Source organism: Pinus tabuliformis, chromosome 1_2 (assembly GCF_031772625.1).
Source record: "Pinus tabuliformis cultivar Carrire ecotype Pingquan chromosome 1_2, CPIR1, whole genome shotgun sequence".
Classification (NCBI taxonomy): domain Eukaryota; kingdom Viridiplantae; phylum Streptophyta; class Pinopsida; order Pinales; family Pinaceae; genus Pinus; species Pinus tabuliformis.
The window spans coordinates 757740060-757765652 of NC_142298.1; the positions used below are offsets into that span (position 1 = coordinate 757740060).

General features: G+C 39.3%; 1 protein-coding gene across 3 annotated transcripts in view; it reads left to right on the forward strand.

Moving 5' to 3' along the window:
• Positions 1-17369, forward strand: part of LOC149208003 (S-adenosyl-L-methionine-dependent methyltransferases superfamily protein) — an 88947-nt gene extending 71578 nt beyond the window's left edge. For all 3 annotated transcript variants that reach the window (XM_089395902.1, XM_089395901.1, XM_089395903.1), the window contains one exon: positions 16874-17369. In XM_089395902.1, coding sequence (XP_089252028.1) covers positions 16874-17004 — 131 coding nt within the window. In that variant the 3' untranslated portion in view covers positions 17005-17369. The remainder of the gene's footprint in view (positions 1-16873) is intronic.
• The last annotated feature ends 8224 nt before the right edge of the window (positions 17370-25593 follow it).

Here is a 25593-nt window from a genome sequence, read left to right on the forward strand (position 1 = left end):
GCGTACGCTGACGTAGTAGTTGCGCTCCCGCTCCCCGCTTTCGCTCCTCCCAAGTAACATTGGTTGGGAAGTCGAGTTCCAGAGCCAGAAGTCAGGGTGTGAGACCAGAGAGCTAGAGGAACGAAGCTTCAGACAATAGGAGATCCGGGAAGAGGTGACATAGATCCCCAGAGAGGTTGACGCAAAACTGCGTAGGCTGACGCAGTAGTTGCGCAAAGCTAGCGTGGGGCCAGCCATCTAGGGCCTAGATCAGTGTCGGATCGCCAGTGATAATGTGAGGTATTTCTCACTAATCTTTTGCTAGTTAGATTCTCTGTATTGGATAGCTAGTAAGGCATCCAAAGGTTGTATTCAAGAAACTACTGCTTAATAATACAAACCCTTAGCTATTGCGTCTGTTTTCCTGCATTGGGTTTTTCCGAGGACATTTGTCCAAAAATAACGGTGTCATGTGTTGTGTATTTATTTCTTGCTCAGTTTCTGTTTCCGCATATAATTTTAATTGGTGAAGGCTGCAGTGTGTTAGTTTCAGTATTTGCTGTATGATGCAGTGAATAATTTGTTCAGTAATTCAACAAATAGAAGATACTTAATCAGTTGCTGGAGTAGAAATTTGGTCTCCAAATTTTCACACAAAATTCCTCCATATATCCTTCATTTGCTTGATGATCTTCTATATTTGTGGCTTCGTTTGGGTTACCCCAACCCTCCTCTGGCACATCTCGTTCTAGGGCTTCTTCGAGGATGGGGTAACATCGTTGGTGACCCTGTTGTGAGCTACAATGTATTTCTTATACAACATCACATAAGATGTTGACTGCATAGTGCTTGTAAGCGAGGTCTATGAGAAGGGTGTCTGTAGGATTCTTTTCATATTCCTGTCGCATCTCATAGAGCTCCTTTCTTTGCTTGCTACATAAGTACAACATGAAGGTTTTATCAGTTCGTCCTTCAACTAGCTGCCTGCAACACTCCCTATATTTATTCACTTTTTCTTGAAGTATTTGGAGAGTTTCACGATCTAAAACTTCATCATCATCTTGGTTATTACAAGGCAATTCAAGCATCATTTCTTCATCACGAGGACCCCCTAGGGTATCCTTCAAATGGTCTATTCCTTTAAACCTGACATGACAACCAAATGTAGAGTCACCAGGGTGAATTTCAAGTGCCTAAAAGAATGCTTGCTTCACCCTTCAAGCATTTAAACCTTGAAGCTCAATGAAGAACAAGGGCTTCGCTCTTCTAATGGAGTTGCCAAACAATGATCTATATTGTTGTTAGGGGAGAAAGTAAATATTTCATAAAGGTGGACTTGCTTCTTTCTCGACAACAACACCAAAATGTTACCACAAAATCTAGCAGGGCTTGGAGCAGGAAACCCTACGAGACAAAAGCTAGATAAAGTGTTAACAATGGGGTAGAGACCCAATGTCACCTCAGCCAAAATTCTCTACTCTTTACAGATTTTCACTGATGGGAGGAGTCTCAGTAAAGGAGGAATCACTTAAATAGATATGCTAATGATAAGGTACAAAGTGACCCACTAGAGCTCATTCAAGAGAAAGGCACAATAATGGTATGAGGCTTCAAAGAAGCAAAACACTTTCAAAGGAAAGATCTAGAAAATAAGTCTCAAGACCTAGGGTTTTAAGGTTTTTCTATGGTAATAGGTACTCACAAGGTCAAGACCCGAGGGAAAGGGTTTCTTGCAATGATATTCAGCTGATCCGAGGCTTGTGAAACCCTCAATAAAGTCCTCAAGTTGAGGGGAAAAGAAACTAGGGTTTCCCTCTTAGAACAACACCTAGGGAAAGAGATTTTATTGATGAAATTTGAGTGGATGCCAACCAAATTGATAGGTTAGGTAGGATAGACCTATCTGTTGATGTTTAGGCTCTCAAATCACCAAAAAACCTCCTCCCTAAAATTTCGCTCAAAGCCCTAGATGTTCGCCCTAGCCTTAAAAGGACCAAATTTGAGAAGAGAATATTATGGAGAAAATTTAAGGTTGATCACTAAAGACTTGGACTAGTGCCTTGTCCTTTGGGCACATAGAGTCAAGGATACTCTAGATAAGCTAAATTTGTTATTAAGGAGGCGGAAATATGATGCCCTAGATATCAAAATTCCAACATTTATCCACTCAATGATAAATGGAGTTTGATGGAGAGTTATAAGAATTCCTCCACTAGGAACATTCATTACATGTTATACAATTAGTAACATATGGAATTCTCAACTAGATAGCTTTTAAAATTAATTTTCAACAAATTAGGGCACTGTTGACCACTGGAGTGGCACCTGATGATTATATAAAGACTCCATGCCCAAGGATGATCCAGAGGACACTTGTACCATCAAATATCATCAGTCAATAGAGATTTGTAACTCTACTAAATTTTTCTCATCATCTTTCTTGTACCCAGATTCCACACCCTGCGGGGAATCATAATAAGTGATACTAGTAATGATGGGTTTTGAGTATGTAACAGGCGTAGGATGTTGGGACTCGATCAACAAATGTGTACACCTTGGAGTGTTTTTTTTATCTGGTTAATTATCCTTTCTTTTTCAGAGGCTGATAATTTTCTAGGTTTTTTCACTCACTTCTTACCCCAACGCTGGGGTGACGGTTTGAAGGTTGAGCCCCTAACACATCTTAGTGTCTAGAGCCTATGTATATTACCATACTAGATCGCACAAAAAATTTCGTGGAATTTGGTTAGGTCTAGGTAGTCATTTTTTAATTTTTTAGATTTTCCGCACTGTGGAAATTGCTAATAAAATTGTATTTGTAATATAATAAGTGATGTATAGAGAAGTTGTATGGAGTATGAGTAATGAAATTTGCACCTCTCACTCTCAACTTTTTACTATGACACACTTTGAGGGGTTAAAAATGTGTTTTTAACTCTCAAAACCCACTTTTCTTAAGTTTAGAGGAAATCTTGCAATTAATTAAGCCAAAAATTAAATAAATGGAGAAAAATAAATATCCACACATGCTAAATGTTGTGGAAATGAGGTGGAAAATTATGGGGGAGTTAAAGTGAAGTCCCAAGGTGATGTGGACTCCTAAAATCAAGGAAAGGACATGTGCTCAAATAAAATCGAATTTCTGGCATTAAAGGAGAAAGCTGTTTACTTGGAAATTCGAATTTGTGAAGTTAATGCACATTTGGGAGGATTTGGGAGAATATTTGGTGGAGATTTTTGTGGGAAATTGTCCCCACATGGGTTACCACCCATATACACTTGTCATTCTATCATAAAATTCGAATTTGGCACATAAGGGAAGAAGAAAATGATGTCCACTTGCCAGAATTCGATTTTTACACTTGGCATTGGAGCTCCATTCAACAAATTCGAATTTCTCTTTGGGATTGTCACCTCATGCCACTTGTTTAATCACTTCTACATTGGGATTGGCTCCAATGCCATTTGTCATTGTCATTCTTCATTGGGATTTGCTCCCAACTCTCTATATAATAGAGCCATGGGCTCTCACATTGTATCATGTAATATGATCTATTGTACTTGAGGAGACTTCGCGGGATTGTATTCACTACTTGCAATATAATACAATAGTCTTTGGGGTAAAGCGTGATGGTGTTCTTCTCCTTGCATGTGTGGTAAATTCTTGATTTGTTGTTATGCTTCTATTTATTCCCTCAGGTCATTATTCCTTTCATGCTTGTTTCAAGTTATGTTAGTATGCAGCTATCTCATATTAACATAAGAATTAATTATTGTTTTAGGAAAAGAAATCTTCTAGTGGATAATAAATGTATCTCTAGGAATTCTTTCCACTGCACTTATTTAATTTCATGTCGATTTAATAATTTGTGGTGAAGTTTTGTAGATGAATCATTGTTTGGTCAAGCTTTTCAAGCGTGAGGGGAAATTCTCGGAGGAATCAATCCATTCTTGAAAAATATTCAAGGAGAACCTACATGTTTTGAATTCCAAAGTCTCATCTATATCTTATTTGTGTTTTGCAGGGATTCTTTCAAGTTTCCTAAAGCTTTTATTTCTTGCATCAAAATATCAAACTTGGAAAAATTTATTTTTTACGTATTGTACTTCATTTATCAATATCTGGCTATTTCAAAGAGCTAAGTCATGGCTAGTCAAAGAGGAGAGCTTGCTCATACTCTTTGGCCTAGCCTCTTGTAGATTATTTTTGTAACATACTTTGTTGTCATCTTGGTCTAACATTTGAGTTATTTTTGTATCCTTTTGAGCAAGATAGTTTCCATGCTTTGATTTGTAGACTTATTCATCTTGAAAGCATTTATAATATCTTGTGCTAACAATTCATTGTTTCACTTTTCAGGTTTATTTTCGCTTTCCATTTGAAAGCATTTCACTTCATTTTAAGCAAAATACAATTTCATTTCTTAAAGAGCAAATACTTGGAAGGCACTGGTTGTTTATGTATTTGATGCTTATCTTATGATGGTTATTGCTCATATCAATTTTTTGCTTATAAATCTTAAAGAGATAATCTATTTAACTCTAACAATTCTCTTAGAAACTCACATCCTTTTTAAATTAACTTTTCATTAGGGACCACCCCCCCTAGCTAACCTAGGAGATAGCTCAAACGGAGAGAGTCGGGATTAGTGTGACATCGCCTTCTCTGAGTTCCCGCCACCAACCACACCTTGTGGGCTTGAAGGCTTTTCTCAATGACTTGTAGGTAGGTGTAGGCGGCAGGGTCAACAGACACAAATTAGCATAATCTAGAAGCAACAATTCCATACATTAGACAATTTCAAAATGAAAATATTCTACAATAGGCACTTACAAGATAACATGTAGTATATCCATGCATTCATCAAAGAAATAGCTCCAAAGACAATCCAAAATAGCTTCCACACATCAGAATGCATCCAAGATACTCCAATAGCCAAGAAGGAAGCAAGCGCGAATTCTTTTAGAAGTCTGAATTCTCCAAGTGATGATGATGAGAGAGTGAAATGATCTCTTTGCAATTTATACATGTCTAATTATCTCTAAATTTATCCTAAAGCCCCTCAAATTGTAAAATAATGGGCCTAATACTAGGTGAGTGTACAAGGCAACCTCACAGCCAATGTAAAAACATAATAATTAACCCACAAATAGGCCGAAATGTTGATGTCATGCATGCGTAAGCTCTTCTAGGGTATGCATTGGGCTTCTCCAGTGCCAAAGTGAGTGTAGAGGGCTCCATAAATCATGATCTAGGGTTGGCCCCTAAATCTCCATGCAAATCATCTTGTGGACCCTAGTTTTGTGTTTGGGGCACGAAATGGGTCTCGTGGGTCTCTTGGTGATAAAATTGCCCTATTCTACTCCAATGCTGAGGGTTCTAAGAATGGTGCTAGCCCTCTCATGTCTCAAGGGGCGAGATAAACCTCATTAGGGCCTCAGATTAGCCGCAAAACCATGTGATCACTACTAAGCTGACTGGGGCACACTGGTCCAAGTGCATCATCTCATGAATAATGTGGGGCAAAGTGCAGACTGTTGAGGATGCTATAGGTGCTTGTGGAGTGGAATGATGCTCTGCAAGTAATAGGAGTCTCATGGCTCGCAATGCTTCACTTGTAGAGTGTCATAATGCTCCTCTAGTGGACTTGGGCCCTAGTTAAGTTGCCCTACCTATGATGAAAATCACCTGCCAATCACACACAATGTCCAGTGTTGCATTTTCACCATTAGGTACAATAATCATTAGTGCATCTAAGTGAACCAACCCTGTTAGTCAAGGGCAAATTGACACTTCATACAAGGCTTCCCTAACAAATTTGGGGCTTTGATCTCATAATAGTGTTACCTCCCTAGGTAGGAGTGGCTAATAGACGATCCTATTAGGTATTTCCAACCCTTAAGGGGAAAGATAGGTCCTTGGTAAATCCTTCTATCAATAGGTGGCATGTGAATAATAATGGAACGAAATGGAAATAAAGGGGTCTCAAGGCCAAACACCATGGTGAAAGGGGTAGAAAAAACGAGGAAGCCCATATTCTGGGCATACAGATGTGAGGAGGGAACAATCGTGGATGCATGAACTACCCCCACCTTTGTTTTTCCACTCCTCTTATTGCCTTTTTCCTTTTCTTGATTTGTTTTTGTATTACTGCTCGAATCTCTAGTAAATGAGAGCATGCTGTGTATGATGTATAATAGCGCTTACCCCCTTAAAGGTGGGGTAGTTTATTGCCCACAAGGGGTTGAGATGTGCAAGGGTTCTTTTTAATGATGTAATACCACAACATTGGCCCTAGGAACCGGGTGATGGCCATAATGATAACGGGTAGAGTTCATGCTTGGCTTTTGCCCACGTGCTAATATGACTGCCCTGACCATCTTTTGCATTTTATAATTTTCTTGCTTTTGTTTCTGGCTTGTGGCCATGATATGATTTTACATCTCTTTTGGCTACATCAACCTTTGGGGCAATGTTTCCAGGTCTGACCCAAATATGTGGACAAGGAGAGGGGGGTGCGCCAACACCCTGTGGACCCAGAGAGGGGAGATGATGAGTTGGGCTCATAATGTGCGGAGGGAAGTGATAAATATGGAATGGGAAAATGAGACCATGCTACCAAAATTGGGGTTTCCAAAGTAGTGCCCTTCCTAAGGCCATGGGCCAATAGGGGAGGTCCCACTAGATTGGGATTGAAGATTAACCCCCCATTTAAGGTGAGGGAACAAAACCACAGTCAGAACCCTTATTTTTTCCAATTCACCCAATAATCTATTCCAAATGCCCAAATAAAAAACAAGCATAAGCACCCTATTGCACAATGAATAACATACCTTTTGGATCAAATTACCCACCTTGTAACCTAAGTTGCATTGAAACATATACGGGAACGAATACAGATACGGGGTTTGAAACGAATACGACAAATTTTCAAAAAATATGGATACAATACGGCAAGGAAACGACACACACACACACACACATATAAAATAAAAATTTCATATTATCATTCATCTTTTACTCTTTAGAATCTAGATTCTATATTTAAAAATACATAATCATCATCATGAATTCAACATAAAAAAATCATCATCATCATCAATTCAATATAAACATTGTCATCATCATGATCAAAGATTATTATAACTACAACATGAGATTCTTTGAAATTCATAGAAAGAAGTAAACTGGATTATTTATTCACAACCTAAGATCATATGACTAAGAATCAAGCTGCCACAATTTAAGCAATTAAGTATTGTGAAGTATGATACTAGTAAATAAATTCTAAGAAATTTAACCTAATGCAAAGAAACTGCTTCCACCAGCGAACTTTGTGGGTAACAACTTTCCTTCTTCATAGATACCTTATGAATTTCCATTCCAAATTCCAGGTTTCCATCCTTTAGATTTGGCATCGTTGAAAATTTGTTGGCAAATACCAGTGTTGCGAACATCTCGATAACACCCCGATTTTATCTTGAAGTCACAATTTTTTGGCCTAGCTGATGTTTACTGATTTTTAAAAATATTTTTATGGTATCTTAATTTTGTCGATGTTTGCCGATTTTTTACCGATATTTCCCTGATTTTACGAATTTTTGGTTTTCCAGACCCTTACTGATTTTATCCTGATGCCGATGTTCACAACATTGGCAAATTCCTCTATTATGTCATGAATCCTTTTTCAAGATAAATGTTCCCTTTCAAATTAGCTGTAATCAGTGGATATAAGGTCTGCAAAGAATTCAGCTGCATTTACATGCTCTGGACAAACAAACTTGGAATATATTCTTGAAAAAAGTGCCTAGAACATTGGAAACTTGGAAAACTGGAAACCTGGAACCTTGGAAACTTATCAAATTTTCTTGAAACTCCTTTGAAACATTTCCGATCTCAGGCTAGCCGTTTCCAAAAAAGTGAAATGTGGTGGAAACTTTTCTATGCCATTTCCAAGCCATTTCGTACGCGTTTCCGTATCCGAAATGCTGAATGGCGTTTCCGAGAGTTGGGGGCAGCGTTTCTGGTAACTTAGCTTGTAACATGTGCTATTGACAAATGGGCGAGGAAACATATGATTGATGCAGGTGGCCGAGATAATATGAGTCATGACACATCATCATCAACTACAAGGAGGCTGTTAGGGGCTACTAGTTGCCGGCTGGAAAAAGATCATTAGGAGAAAATTTCTCCTAGTGGTACCCACTTTTGGTCGGTAACAAGACCCTTGTACCTAAATTGTGCATTTCCCATAGAAGCCTTTGTTAATTTTTCTTAGGGCTATATTTTTCTTTGCTTTGATAATTGCATTTCATTATTTCCATATTAAATTCACCCCATAACATCATAACATTATTTAGATTTACAACATTATTCAGCAGCAGATACAACTATATAGAAAGAACAATATCATCATCAATGCAGCGGAACATAAATGAACAATAGAAGAAAAACATTCACACATAGAGACACTAGGATTGGTCGGAGACCAGGGCAAAACCCACTACGGGGAAAATCCTTTCAAATTCTTCTTATTAGATTGTCATTGAATGATTTAGCAAGGAGAGAGTACAATGATCCATATCTTCAACCATAAACCTATCCAACAAAAACAACTAAACAACATTCATGAGATGAACCCAACAATGCCAATAATCAAAACCCTAATTCAGGAACCTGTAGTCAACTGTCACTATCTGTAGTCAACTGCCGAACTCTACGGTCAATGGGTGAAAACTTTGGTCAATTGAAAATTCAACCTTTAGGTCCCAGTCGCAGGGAAGATGTATCATGCATGTAGATGAAAATCTTTGGTCGAAATTTCTTCATGAACTGCTTGCGACTACAGTTAAAATTTCTCCATGACATACTTGCAGTTGAGACCCAAAACCCTAAAAACAGAGATGGAGCTTTGGACCCTGCAATTTCATACCTATGTCAACTAATCTTCGCGAACTTACCTCAGACTTGTGCGAACCAAACCAAAGAAGAGAATAGAAGAATGCTTTATGATGATCTTTAAATGAGGTTGAGGTCACTTGTATTTATAGCCTTCCAAGGGTGTCTAATTTGATTTAGGGTCGACTTGATCCAGTGCCCACATGTGGGCTTTAATTCAAATATACACTTTCCCTTGTCCAAATTGAGCTCTTCAACAGTCAATTGGTCCTCTCGAAAAGAGGAATCTAGTCCCATGATTGGAATTTGTCACTGAGCTACCAAAAATTAGCAAGTCACCCTCTTTCTTTAAGCTTAGAAAATCTTTTAGGTGACCTACCTACTGGGACTCCTCCCATTGGTGAACATCCATAAAGAGCAGGGGGTAGTAGTTGTGGTGACATTGGGCTACTACCTTACTGTTGTCACTTGGTCTAGTGATAGCCTTGTAGGGTAACCCTCTACAAGGCTTGCTAGATTTTGCGGCAACACAATTCTTAAGCCCAAAGTTATACTAGCATAGAATAGAAAACTCACAATGTATATCTTACCCAACTATCAAAATGACCTTCTCCTTTTATCAATTGTGGAAGTTGAATTCTCCATGTGAGATTTTGCCTTCAACATCCATGCATTTGGATTAGTTGATGGTGAACTATGATGAGATGGCCATGCACATGGCTAAGGGAGTATGCTTGAGTTCAATTGAAGTAGAATTGGAGAGAAGAAGCATGCACCTAGTCTAGTGGAGATACTCTTATGTCAAACTACTGTGAAGTGGGAGAGAAAAGGGCATACGCCTAGTTCACTGGACCACAGGCATAGTTATCTCCCCATGCATGCACACACTATAGTTAACTCCAATAAAAGTGCCAACGCATTATTAAATTAGTGCATGCATCCCGATGGTTTTTAGTTCACTCATGCATGCGATCCAAATATGTTAAAATTGGCAACTAGGGCCAAACTCCATGTGGGTCATCTTATTTATGGCAGCTGATATCTTTCTTGGATCCCTCTCATCGAGAGATGTAGGATTTATCTAAAGATCATCCGATTCCAATAAGTATTCATGGAGTTATGAATTTATTTGTGTTATAAGACAATTTGTCAAGGTCGGCCAACAACCAAATAAACCCCACATGTGCTCAACGTTTTAGTATAAAAGGAGATGACTCTAGAGTCATTTCACACACACACTTCTACCTTGATTTCTCTCCACTTGTCTTGGGTTTTTAGTGGAAGAGAAGTCTAGGAGTGGAAACCCTAGACGTTGTAGGATTGAGGCTGCCCTATTCGCAGTCAAGAAGAAGAATGCTGCCCTAATCTAGAGGATGCAGTCAAGTGAGAAGCCCTAACGCTACAAGGAGGACAACCCTAGTATCTACGCAGTCTAGAAGAAGAAATACGATGCCTAAGCACTAATGCTATCAAGATCAAGCCCTAGCCTATATGCTAGCCTATACACAGTGAAGGAGGAGGCTGCCCTAGACAACGTAAAGAGCTGTGTGGACAGCGGAGCCTTAGCCGCAGTATGAAGGGTCAAAGGGACAGCGTGGAGGCTACCCTAGACAACGTGAAGGGCTGTGGTGATAGCGTGGTGAGAAAGGGCAGTTTTGAGGGTAAGGTTTAGGGTTGTTTCTAGGTACGGTTTAGAGCTGGAAAGGCAAGTAGCCAGGCCAAGGAGAATGGGAACCATACGCTGTTATTTTGGGCATCATCCCATGGAGGCAGCGGTTATAAGGGAAGAAGCTTGCCAAGGTGGGTTGTAGTCCTTAAGGGGCTATTTGGTTGGGTGTGTAAGGGCTGCCAGATGCCCTAACCAGTCACCACATAAGCAGCAGTGAAGGCAGCATTGGAACAACAGTGTTGTGGACAGCTAGGCAATGGAGCTTGGTGGAACCAAGATGCATGGACAACAAGGGTACATAGTGCTGCAAAGATGCATGGACAGCAAGGCTACATAGTGCTGCAAAGTCACATGGGACAACAGCAAGGTATAGCAAGCTGTGAGGGGACAACAACAAGGTATAGCATGACTAGTAGGGCCAGCAGCAAGCATGGACAACACAATGATGGGACAACAATGATATAGTGCAACAATGTTCAATGGGACAGTTGTAAGATGTTGGGACAACAGTATGATGAGACAGAACAATGTCGGGACAACAAGCATGGACAACAGTAAGCATAGACAACAATGACAAGCATGGTGATGCAAGCACATGTGACATGCCGTATGACAACATGATTCAACAATGGCACATGGGACAACAGTGCAGCATAAGGTGCAGCAGTCATGAGGTCCAACATTGTGATGACGGGTGCAGCAATGTGCAGCACGGTGAGGTGCAGCATGATGCAACACGATGATAGCTGAAGGAGTCACCTTGGAGAATCAGTTGAAGTAGCATGTCTTCAACTGATCTCATGTATCATCTTCTTAGAGACGATCTCTGCTCTTATCTAGATAAGTCAAGGTGTTGACTTCTATTGTAAATGTACTATCTCTCTCTCTCTCTCCCCCCCTCTGTTGAACTATTGAAGAGCATATAAGAAGAATTGATCAAGGGTTTCCCCACATTGGGTTTTGTCCCTGGCAGTGTTACTTCGGAGCGGGAGCGACATTTTCAAAATCTCCCGGTTTGGGAGCGAATCCCAGAGCGATTTTTATATAATATATGTATTTTTTATATTTTGATACATATATGTCAACAAAAACATGTAGAATGATGAATTAGATATAAAAAACATAAAAAACATTGATTGATCATTGAACCATATAACATCAATCATCTAGAAGTTATAATCTTCATCAACCACGTCCACAAGTTAGTAACATTAAACATACATATTACAACATATTGAGTCTCGTGAATCATGATTCATCAATCTTAAAGTTTCAACTTCAAGCTTTCAAAATTGAAAATTCAATATATAACATTTATCATCATTTGATCACCAAAGTTGTTCTTGTAAGCTAAGTTTAACCATTACAAGTAGTATCTAACATGAAATGAAATGTTATAAAATGAATTATGAAATGAAATGAAACAACTTTCACGAAGCATCATATTCATAATTCAGAATCATTACCAATGAGTTATAATTGCCAACTTCAAACTTCAAACTTAAATTGTCACAGTCATATATTGTTTACAAAAAATATCATTATGATATGAAAGAGTCAAGACTCAATAGTTATGAAAACTAATAGAAACTAGAAAAGACAAGTAAACTATAAATCTATTGCCACGAGAAGTGTCTAATGTATGAGCAGGTCGTGGTGGTCTTCTAGGAGTCTCCCGCACAGACCAACGACCAGAACTAGAAGGCACATGCCCTCCACGTGAGGGTGTAGATGGAGGAAGCGGCAACAAAGGAACAAGACTCAGAACTCGAGCACTGCTACTGGATGGTGGAAGTGGCATGGTTGTTGCTTCATCTTCCTCTCTTATAAGTTCCTCTTCTAGTTCTTTAAGATGTATAGTGCCATCTTCCACATTATCATCCTCTGGGTGGTTGTCCCAAATTTTATATGTTGGATCCTCATAAGCCCGATCACAGTAATGACTCAACAACCTCAAGTTGTAGTGCACATAAACCAAGCTTTCTGCGCAGTTTTCATTGAGTCTGTTTCTTTTCACATTATGTATGAAGCTGTAGGTGCTCCAACACCTCTCTGCAGAAGAAGTTTTTACAACCTGTGAGAAAACTTTTTTTGCCAATTTTGGCAAAAGTCCATGGCCGCCATATGATTCCCACCATGTGAGAGCATCAAATCTGTCTCTATCTTCCATTGCATGAAAGGTACCAAACAAACCAGTGCAACTGAAGTATCTGCCTATTTCAAGACGCACACTAGCACATTCCTCCCTGTCAAGTATCAACTTTTCTAATGCTTCCAAATATCCTTTAGATACCTCTTCATCTATATGGGGTTTGGTCCTAACCCCACCCCCTGGTGCAGGTTGGCCCAACCAAGATGTAGAGTAGTATTTTGGCGTAAGGATATACGCCAAGCAATGTAGTGGAACATTAAGTTTATCCCACCGTACACACACACAATCGTGAATCAGTTTGTACAAGTTGGGATCATTGTTATGAACAATATCTTTTATTTGCCTCAACATGGTATCCATCTGCTCATACACCTCGCCAATCACTGGTTTATTTGTATCTGCAAACCGAATCATGTGATAAATGGGCTTGGTGAAATCCGTATGGGGTTTGGTCCTAACCCCACCCCCTGGTGCAGGTTGGCCCAACAAAGATGTAGAGTAGTATTTTGGCGTAAGGATATACACCAAGCAATGTAGTGGAACATTAAGTTTATCTCACCGTACACACAACAATCGTGAATCAGTTTGTACAAGTTGGGATCATTGTTATGAACAATATCTTTTATTTGCCCCAACATGGTATGCATCTGCGCATACACCTCGCCAATCACTGGTTTATCTGTATCTGCAAACCGAATCATGTGATAAATGGGCTTGGTGAAATCCAAAACTTGCCTCACACGTGCCCAAAACATACCATTAAGAGCGACCTCCTCCTCCTGTTCAAAACCTTGCCTGTCAGCTGCATTTGTAGCCCTTTCCTTTAATACCTGCCAGTGTGGAATTGATACCATGCTAGCCAATGACTCTCTTACCTTCAAAAGGCGCCTGAAGGTGAGGTAATAGCTACCAAATCTAGTCCTCGCAATCTTCAACAACTCCAGTCTTGAGTGACTGCGGAAAAGGCCATGGGTATTGCTATGATTTGTAATAAATTATATCATTTGTTTGCCTTTCTTGTACAAATCACCAATCCATTTGTAATGTTTGTTTTTGTTCTTAACAATATCATGCATCAAAAGGTTCATTGTGTGAACCAAACACCCATACCAAAATATGTTGGGGTATTTATCCTCAATAATTGCTCCCGCTGCCTTACAATTAGGAGCATTATCGTGATGACTTGGATGACATTGTATGGCCCAATACGGTCAATTGTTTCAAGTAATGGTTTTGCAATGTTGATGGCGGTCTTGAACTTGTCTGAGTAATCATATGTTGAAAGAAAGATGGCACCACTAACGGACACAGCAAGAACACTTATCAATGGCTTGCCTTTTACATTTGTCCATCCATTAGATACAATGGACACCCCATGGTCAGTCCAAGAACTTGTCATTCTATTCAAAGAATGTGATATTTTTGCTTTTTTATGATCAAGTCCAACGGTTCTTGCCTTGTCATACCCAGGGCTCTTGTATCCTTTAGGGGCATCATTTATGGCAGAAACCATTTCGTGCCAATAAGGTGAGCGAAGAACATTGAATGGTATCCCACATGCATAAAGAAACCTGTAAACTTTTGAATCCACATCATTCCTACACCCTTCATCAAGGAAATCTGATATGGTTCTACGCCTTAAACCTGGTGACCCTGTGCCTCCATATTCACTGCCTTGGGAGGATCCTGAAGGAGTTCTTTGTGCATGTGATTATGAGCTTGGTTCAAAGAAACCCATTGATTTTGAGATTTGTATTGGGCTTCCTCCTCTTCCCTTATGTGTTTGGCTCTATCTGCTGCTGACACACCTGTACAAGTTTTGATTCCTATTTGTTTATCTCCATCCCATGGCATTTTCCCGCAGAGGTGTTTTCTGGCACGGGTGTATGAACTTGTGTAATTATTGTTGCAATGGGGGCAATGAAATTTAGTGGTTCCACCCCCTTTCCCTGCTTCAGGCCTGTTAACATATTTCCACAATGGGGTTTGGTCTTGTTTACTTTTTTGAGCTGACTGATGTTCACTCTCCTCCAGCTCCTCCTCACCAGGGTTTTCGTCAAATCCAGTATGTCCCCCTTCTTCATTTTCAATTTCAACCCTCCTTTTTCTACTCTCCAGCACCATAATAACCAAAAAAGGAACCATGAAGAAGAAAATGCCAAGAAATATAACCATGATGTTTGAAATTTGATTTTTGAAGTTTTGAATCTGCAAAATTAAAAAAAATGGAATGGGAATGGGAATGGCCCATGGGAAATAGAGAAAAATTTATTTATTTATTTAGAAATTAGGAATAATTTAATAAACATTAAAAAAAAATTGCTAGACATTCTATTCAATATTGTAGAGCGGCGAGCCTACCTCTTTGGCGTCCAATCTCCCCTTGCAAGCTCTTCAATCTCCCCATGCTCCTTGCTCTCTCCCCACTCTCTCCTTGCTCCTTGCTTTCTCCTTGGCACCTTGCTCTCTCTCACTCTCTCCTTGCTCTTGAGTCCTCACTCTCACCCTCTCTCAATCTCCCTTTCTCAATCTCAATTGAGCTCTCACTCTCACTCTCACAAATTCACAATGATAATGAAACTCTCCTACCCTCCCTCCCTCAATTTATAACAAAAAAACCGATTTTTTTTTGCCAGTTTTTTTTTTTTTGGTTCTCCGCGCCATTCGCTCTCGTCCGTCGTTTTAGTTGCTTCGGGAGTGACGCTCCCTTATTCACTCCTCAAAATGGCAGGGAGCGCAAATTTTTTTAACGGGAGTGAGCTCCCGAGTCACTCCCACCTGGAGCACGGGTTGGGAGCAGGATCGGGGGGGGGGGGGCACTCCCCCGCAACACTGGTCCCTGGCTAGTGCCACATCTTGTGTCCTCTTGTCTTGGCTTGTCTTCTGCAATTCATGTTTATGTTCTATCTGTAGTTTACTTTAATGCTGATGTGATTGCTAATCTGGAAAAGATATCGAGCTAATTGTGAAAATTGAAATAAATTGCTCTAAGCATAGAACATACCTAAAATTAACAAAATAACTCCCAGACGTGCTCAGTCTTATCCATGCACATTAATCCTTGTGCATGTTCTCAAACCCGATGTGGCTTGACAGACTTTCCTCTAGGATAAGCCAAGGAAAGGACAGCTGATTCACTGTTAGTTTTCCTGGGTTGAGTTGGGTACGCTACTGTTTTTTACACTGCTGTTTTGCTCTGATATCAAATTTTATTCTTGTATTGCAACTTTGCTTATAGGAGATATACTTGTGGAGTAAATTTTAATTTTTGAAGTAACAAAATTTGAACGAGGGCCACACTATTCTAGTTCTTGGAGAATCTGAATAATGTGTTGTCTAAATTTGAACAAGGGCCATGGTAATCTAGTTCTGCTGGAGAATAGTTTGTTGTCTATGTGCTGATCGTAATGTGAAATTCTTTACATTGAATGTAGAATAGGATATGACATTTACAAAGGCTATTATGGACATAGAACAAAGTAGATCAGAGTCTCAGAACTTAAAAGCATGTATTAATGTACATCATTGTACATTCCAAAATGTTACTTCCAAAACGTTGATTATTGACAATATACCTCAAGGCCAACTACTCTTAGGATCTGATGCCTGGTTGCACCACTATCAGATATAAACATTGTTTTATCAACACCAAGCGATGCCACAATTAGAATTTTCATTGAAAGATGAGAATATATTTATGATGTGATCCATGGGGTTGCTTATACAATAGTACAGTTAATCTAAACTTTATATTATTTCTTGACCCTCGAATTGTTATTGAGAATAGACGTCTCTTAGTAACGTTTGATACTAATGTCCAAAGTCATGCCAAATAAAATTTTAAGATTATAATGAGATTCACGGGCAATGTTTTTGTAATGCTAAAATTAATCTAAACTGAACACTATTCATTTAACCCCAAACTTACATATCCTTTGAGGAATTAAATAAGTAGGTTCAACTGCGAAATAGTCTTATGAAATATGACCATTGGATGTTCTACTTTTGCACTATTTTCACATCATATAAACAGAATTTTCTGAATCTACTAGATAGCTAGGGATTCGTTAGTTAATAATAATTTCTGTTATTGTATAATTGTTTTTCTACATTTTGTACACTTGCTCTAGCACAGCTCGACTTATTTTTGTATCTTGATTTTGTGTTGTGGCAGATGTTGTGCTTGAGTACTTTTTGGAATGTGCATTGAAAAGCTTCATTGTTGGGTACATTGAGCAAAGGATTTGGCACCCAGAGTACAGAAGTCGGCGTGTTGCAATCTTTATGATGACTAAGAAGTTATAAAATATGGTTTTAGAGGCTCATTATGGAATTTTCAAAAATCAGTTGTCGACTTCGGCAGGCATAGGAGCATCAGAACACATAGCAAGGGAAGTTGTTTAATGATGATTTCTAAAAAGCCCATCACACTTGGGCAGCTCAAGGGGTTTTTTATGGGATATGGTTGATACAGTGAGAATGTCATCTTGTGAATAATAAAATTATGTATTTCAATAGTTTCTGATATCAAAGTGTGATTAGAATCCTTCTGTTATGCATTCTTTATTTAACCTTACACACATACTAGAATCCATGTCAAAGAAATACAATGATGTGAAATTTACATATGCATTTATTTATATATCTGAAGTAATTTGGGTTTCCTTGAAGTGATCCATGTGCCTTGTACGCTTGCTTGTGGTTGTCGTCTGAAAATCGCCAAGAAGTGGTTTGGTGATACCACAGCTTTCAGAAAACTTAACATCTGAACACTACTGAGGATATAACTAACTCATTCCTTGATCACGTCACAACAAGATACTCAGTCATTGCCCTTATCAAAACCAATGTTTTAAAAACTGGCCTGGTCCATGTTGATTTTTCAAGTGCAATAGATACAAACACTAATGTCTGGAAAACTGATAATTACTTCTAATGACGTAGATATTCTTTTAGCACTTCCAGTTTTATCATTAAGCAATTACACTTCAGAAATTTAACCATAAATGTACAAGGATATTAGAGATCATGATGCACAAAGATAACACAAGGTTTACCCTAGGAAAATCCACTTGGGGAAAAAAAACCTAGCAACCTTTTCCTTAGAGAAATTCTTTAGTTCAACAAGAGATACACCTAATTCTGCTAGTCAAATATGATGGTCAAACTGACCAAAAATGCTATGGTCAAACTTGGTCAAACTTCCCTCTTGTCAAGTCAATCTTCTGCCCAACAAACTCGGCCCTATCTGATCTTCCTAGGCTGAAATTCGGCCTCCCAGAATCTGCTCATAAACTCAGCCCTGCTGCCCAGAAAATTCAGACCTGCTGTCCAGAAGTTTGATTGACTGCCCAAAATATGCCCAGAAACTTGCATGTGCTAAACTGCAGGAGAGAGAACTACACGTGCGAAATCAATGAGAGATAGAAAAGATACTTGAGATGTCTTTGTCCTTCTTTTCCTTTGCTTGGATGCCCAAAAGATGTCTTGTCTTGTGAGAGATCGAATTGTGTTTGAAGGAGGAGGTCGAGTGCCTTATATATAGTGTTTTGGTTGACCTAAATGGTTGTCTCTTCACTGTGGCAAACTTGACTTGAAGGAGGGCCGATTTGACAAGTTAGGAGCCAAAAATTCAAAATTTCTCTTTTGAATCTGACATGAAGAACATGTTTTATATTAATCATTTCAAGGACTAAAATAAAATGACATGAAGAACATGTCTTACATTTTTATTATATATATTTCAAGGGCTAAAATATTAATTATGAAGACCGACCATAGCTACAAAATTCAACAGTGCGAATTGGAACCAGTCAAACCGGTTGATTGGATAGGCACATAACCTAATTAGCTAATAAACTGGATTGGAGGGCTGGTTTGTATTGGTTTGGTACCAAAACGACCCTAATTGACCAGTCCCAATATGAAGTAGTCGGGTTGATACAGGGAACATAGATCCCACACATGCAGACCTCAAAACATTTTCTAGGCCGTTTTTAATTAATAAAGGGAAATATCTCTCCCTAAACCCTCCTAATTTGCTATAAAGAGAACGCTTCCATCCTATTTGCCTCACACCTCTTATTGTGAGCTTGCTAAGTTCTACAACAGTGTTGAGTTTATGACTAACGTTCTCGCAGTAGCAAGGGTGGAGTTGGTTTGGCATCTTGGAAATAATTTGGAGCTAGTTTGAAGTTGTTTAATGGAGTTGGCATCTTTGGGAGGATGCTACAACCCATCTTTTCATTCCTAGGTATGTTGTTCCCCCCTCTGACATCACAGATCTGAATGTTGTCCCTATTTTTTTCTATTACAAGTTAAAATCTTCCCCTCTTTGTTCTTAAATTTAAGATAGAGTTTGCATTGTAATTTTTTGCTTCCCCCCAACTTTCAAATTACATATTTTTTTCCATTTATATTCTCTCATCCATGGCCCCAAGATCCAAAGATGCTGCATGGAATCAATGTGATGTTATTGACTGCCAAATTATTTGCAAATATTGCCACACTTAATTGGTCCTAGTGGGGTGCGGGGGTTAGCAGTAGGGGTGTATTTATAGTTTGAAACAACACTTAGCTAGTGTAAGAGGCCATATGACCCCATGTGGTGCACCAAAGGAAGTGATAAGGCATATTAGAGCTGAAATGCTTCAAAAGTTTTAAAAATATGAAGTTGAGAAGGCTAGGGAAAAGGTAATAAAAGAAGTTGCAAGGAAGAGGCAACTTGCACAAATTATAGGAGAACATGCTAGTGGTATTGGTGATTTTAAACTTCAAGACTCTTCCTCTATCCCTATGACCAATGTCCATGACCCCTTCCATTATGTTCCTCCCCCTCTTGAGTCTTACAATTAACCTAAAAAGGAGAGGAAAATTAAGAGCTATTTCACGCCTTCCACCAATGTTGCCTCTTCTTTTAAAGTTCAAAACTCTTCCTCTATCCTTTCCACCAATGCCCATGACCCCTTCCATTATGTTCCTCCCCCTCCGGAGTCTTATAGTTAACCTAAAAAGAAGAGGAATATTAAGAGTTATTTTACGACTTTCTCCAACAGTGCCTTTGCTAGTGTCTATCAGCCTCAACCAAGTCTAACTCAACCCACCTTAGACACCCATTGGAAGCAACATTGCAAAGAAGTTGCTTTTGAATACATTGCTAGATGGTGGTATGATGTACATATCCCCTTCAATGTTGCCCGCTTCCCTTATTACTAAGCTATGTGGGACTCTGTTGTTGAAGTAGGAAAGGGCTTCAAAGGCCCTAATATGGATGATTTGAGGAGATCTCTTTTCCAAAAAGAGGTTTTGTCCATAAATGTTTGAAGGAGTTTAAGGAATCATGGACCAAAATATTGTTCCATCATGTGAGATGGATGGACTGATGGAAATAATTGTACTATCATAAATTTCCTTGTCTCATGCCCTTAAAGAACCATTTTTTGAAGTTAGTTGATGCATATGACAGGGTGAAAGATACTAACTTGTTATTTGGGATTTTGCATGAGATGGTTAGGATGGCAGTGGAGCAAAATGTCGTGTAGGTCATCACAGAAAATGCCTCAAACAATGTTCTTGTTGGAAAGATACTATAATCCAAATATAGGACAAAATTTTGGACCCCATGTGCTGCACATTGTATAGACCTCATGCTTGAGGACATAAGCAAAGTGGATTGGGCATGCCAAGAGTATCACAAAACATATCTACAAGCACACTTGGTTAATGAACCTAATGAGGAAAAACATCAAGGGCAAATAACTTGTTAGGCATGTTGCCACAAAATCTAGCAAGCCTAGTGTAAAGGCCCACTAGGCAAAACCAAACTTTAGCACAACAAGAGATTGGTTGCCACTTTCCCCTCAACAACCTTTCTCTTGCTATTTAGTGGTATTCAACCACCAGGGAAGCTTCCCTAAATGATAACCTAAGGGATATTCAATGAAAATGGCTTAAGATGATTGGAAGAGGCTCAAAGATTGGAATATAGTACTGGAGAAGCCTAGAAGGCTTGTTATCCACCAAAAGTGGGTGACCCCATAGGAGAATTTTTCTCCTTGACATTTTTTTTAGTCGACAACCAACAACCCTTGATAGCCATCGATGTAGCCGAGGTATTGTGCCATTTGATCTCTGCTCCCTGAATTAGTCTTATGTCCCCTCACCCATTTGACAAGAGCATATGTTCGAAGGTGGGAAATCCAACCAAGAAGGTACGTTTTTCATTGTGTAATCAACTGCTTATGCTTGTTTTTCATTAGGCATTTTGGGCATGGATGATTGGGTGACCTGAACCAAGGAAGGGTTTTGACCGGGGTCTTGTCTCTCACCTTAAATGGGGGTTAATCCTCAACCCTAGTCCCGTGGGATCTCCCATATTGGCCTATAGCTTTAGGAAGAGTACTACTTTGGAAACTCCAATTTTGGTAGCGTGGTCCCGTTTTCTCATTCCACTTTTTTCACTCCCCTCTACACATTACAAGCTTTATTTCATCGTCTTCCCTCTCTGGGTCCATATGATCATTAGGTCCACAAGGCATTGACACATCCCCTCCCCTTGTCCATATGTCTGTGTTGGGTTTGGAAACGTTTCCCTAGAGGTTGATGCAGCTAAAAGAAAGTTAAAAGCTTATAATGGCCACAAAGAAGAAAAAAAGAAAAGAATATTATAAAATGCAAAAGATGGTCAGGACATTATAATAGCACGTGGGCAAAAGCCATACATGAGCTCAACCCCTTATCATTATGGCCATCACCCTAGTTCCTAGGGCCCTGGATTGTCCACACATCATTAAGGAACCCATACACATCCAACCCCTCGTGGGCAATGAACTACCCCACCTTAAGGGGGTAATCACTGCTTACATCATACACAACATGCTCTCATTTCTTGGAGCCCTGAGTAGTAACACACAGAAAAAATAGGAAAAGACAAAAGGAAAATAAAGAAGGGTGGAAAAACAAAGTTTGGAGTAACTCATGTATTCAAGATTGCTCCCTCCATCTTTATGCCCAATATGTGGACTTTCCTCATCATTGTCACCCTTGTACCCATGGCATTTTGCCTTGAGACCCATGTGTTCCCAAACATGTCATCATTATTTACATGGACCCTATTAATTGAAGGATTTACCTTGGACCTGTCTTTCCCCTTAGGGGTTGGGAACACTTAATAGGGTTGTTTATTAACCACTCCTACCTAGGGAGGTAACACTACTTCGAGCTCAAATCCCCAAATTTGGAAGGGAAACCCCATATGAAGTCTCACTGTGCCCTTGATTAATAAACTTGTTTCACATAGATGCACTAATGAATTATTGTACCTGAAGGTGAGGAGACATATTGGATATTATATGTAATTGGAAGGTGGTTTCATCATGGGATGGGCAACTTAATTAGGGTCCAAGCCCACCAGAGGATCATATTGACACCATAGAGGATACGTTGAGAGCCATGGGACTCCCATCGTGTGCACAGCATTATTTCACACCATGGGCAACCTCAACACCTTCAACATTTTGTTTATTGCCCCACATTATTCACGAGATGATGCATTTAGACCAGTGTGTCCAACCAGCGTACCATATGGAGTGGTATCGGATTTGAGGCCTAGAGGAGGTTTGTCTCACTGTTGAGGCATGGGAGGGCAAGCACCATCATCACAACCCTTATTTGGAGCATTATATAGGCTATTCTATCTTCAAGAGAACCATGAGATTAACATTTGTGCCCCAAACCCACTTTGGGGCCCCACATGATGACTTGCATGGGGAATTAGGGGCCATCCCCTAGTTTGTGATTTATGGAGCTTACTCTCACATCTTGGCACCTAGAGGACTCAACATGGCCCTCCAACAATTGAAGAAAGTGTAACTAGGTTCGGTCTTCATAGTGACATGATCTTTGCAAATGATGAATTGAAAGAAATAAATTTGTTTTTATATGCCTTGCTGCATGGGTTTCATGAGCAAGAGGTTTATTTGTTAGTGCCTCCCATTGAGAGCCTTAGGATTTATTTTAAGTGAAGGAGTCAATGTCATGTATGAAGATGCTCTTTGTGAGCCTATGTTTAAATGTATACAAGTCTATAAAAATGTCAAGAAGCCCTCCAAAGACAAGCACGATCCCTTTGGAAGAAGCCAACCTCCAAAAATAGCTAAAGAAGTCATGTCGGCTCACCTATAGAGACACACATGTTCAACATGTCATGTCGGCGCAAATGTAGAGACATACCACTATATATATGCGGCTAGGGTCACCATTGAAAGAAAAAAGAACTCAGATCCTCTGTAACTTTCGGATGGGCACAGTAGAGTACAAAATCTCAGGTACCCCTGTAACTTCGTGGGTAATTATAGTATCGGTGCAGGGAAGATCTCGGTGCAGGGAAGAACACTGTCACAATCTCGGTGGATATCACAGAAAAGAGCTCAGACCTGTCTCCTAGCAGTCTTGGCATATCTATGATGAAAAGGATCTCGGTGTTCTCACAGTGAGGCTCGAACCTGTCTCCTTACAGTCTTGACATACTTGTGATGAGGAGGATCTCAATGATCTCATAATGACACATTCTATCTCGACATATAGCCCAGAAGCAGTCATAATCTCGGCATAGATGTAATTATGATCTCAGTATAGATACAGTCATGACCTTGATGGCGAAGATCATTATCTCGGTGAATCTAAGTGCAACTCTCATATATATATATCTTAGATCTCGTTGTTATAGTGAAGATCTTGGTGAGGGTGCAATAATAATGATCTCAGTGGTGTAGTAGTGATGATCTCGGTGTTGCAGCAGTGATGACTTCAGTAGCAATGATGATGATCTCAACAATGACAAAGAAGAGGATTGGTGTCTTGGTCTTGGAGTGGCTATTAGGTCAAGGGTCTTGGTCTTGGTATTCGTCAATTGGAATCTCTATAAGAAGAATTTGTGCAGGTTTTCCTCTCAAAGAGTGAGAGGTTTTGGCCCTGGCAGAAAGCCAACATCTCGTGTTCTTGTCTCTTTTGTTTTGGTAACTATTTGATGAATTGAGAAGACACTATCTAATAATAAAAAGTGAAGTTTGTGCTAATAAGAAAAGTTAAAAACACCTCACAAACAATTATCATGACCAAAAGAATCTTATTAACCTACATTGCCCTAGATTCTGACCCTACATCAACATGACATCATCAATCCAACTGGCATTTGGATGGCTAATTCATAATTCGTTAAAGCTACTTGGCCGACTTATGACCAAGGATTGTATTTTGCACATTTTTATAATGTTAGGGGCCCTTAGGCTAATAATTCAACTTAGTGAGACATATATAAATAGAACTAAGTCTCATTTGTATTGGATCATCATCATACCTGGGATTTTCAGCCTTCTTGGCTAATTCACACTTTTTCTTTGGAGAACTTTTGGAGTATCTTTGTTGCACTTTGATGTTTGGAGTTGATTTTTGATCTTGTCTTGAAGCTACTTCTTGAATATGGATGAATATATTGCATGATTATCTTGTAAGTTCTCTTGTTGATGAAATATTTCTTTGAAATATGTCTAATGTATGTAATTGCTGCAACTAAAGTAAATGATGTTGTGCCCTAATTTTGTTGAAGAAAATTTTGGAAGCTATTTGGTTGGCTCTTGCATATGTTATGATATAACATGCAATGAATTTTCCTAGTGATGAAATGTTATTTTTCTTCATGAAATTTCATATTCTAATAGTAGGTAATTATTGAAGGTTGGTAGCTAGTGTTGAGAAATGTAACTAGTTTTGGTCTTCATAATTGTTGTACTCATTTCAATATGTATCCTATGTAACAAAGAAGAAAATGAAAGAAAAATTACTATTATCAAAGCATGGGTTTCATGCTCATTATTGATGGTCTTTTAGGTAAAAACATGTGCTTCGTGCTTCTAGGGTTTGTTAGGTCTTAGGATTTATTTTCATGAGTCAAAGGAGTCAACATCATGTTTATTAGATCCTTCCAGGAAATTTGTAATTGTCAAAAGAATTATTTTCGAGTCTAGAAAGCCTTGAAATCTCTAAGAATACAAGTTGGCACTGGGATCCTCAAGTCGGCCTAAAGGAGGGAATTCGACCCATTGAGAAGGCTATAAAATGATGTAGTTCGATCTCATTTGGACACTCACTAACAAGTTCGATCTATCAAGGAAAACGTTCGATCTGTAGTTGGGAAGCTGGGAAAAGGATAGCAAAAGTCTAGGAGAAGCTGGGAAAAGGATAGCAAAAGTCTAGGAGAAGCTGGGAGGATGAAATTTGTTGTTTTGGGTTCTATCTCTCTCACACGTGCGAAGAAGTTAGGGTTTCTGCAGTGAGAAAGAGGGCGAAGTTGCAGGTTTGAATTGTTGGGGAGCGAAGTTATTCTTGGGAAGCAGAATTGCAGGAACAAGTTGCAAGATAGAGCGAAATCCTTCTCTTGACCTTGTTGACCTTGGGGAGCGCTGTTTTTCTCTAGGAAGGTCTCTAAAGGAAGACAGATTAGGGTTTCTGCAACAGTTGCTGGGACAAAGTTGTTGGGAGGACGAAGTTGCTAGGTCAAGTAGCTGGGCAATTGCTGGCAAGATGAGGTTGCAAAGAAGAAGCAGTGTAAGGGAAGGTCTTGAGGAAAGGGTTGAATTGGTATTGGGGCAAGGATTTGGTCTAGGGACTGGGTCACTGTATCTCATTTGAAGCAGATTCCAAGAAGAGAAGAGTTTCTAGGTTTACCCCTTAGAGGGGTTTTGCCTCGGTTGAGAGCCTATATTCGTGTCCTCTTTTATTGTTGTGTTTCTTGATATTGTTTGGTGAAAAGATCTAACTAAAGAACGTAAACACGATAACTAAGTTTCACAGGCAAGTATCAAGGTTGAAGAAAATACGTTATAATCGCTGCCACTT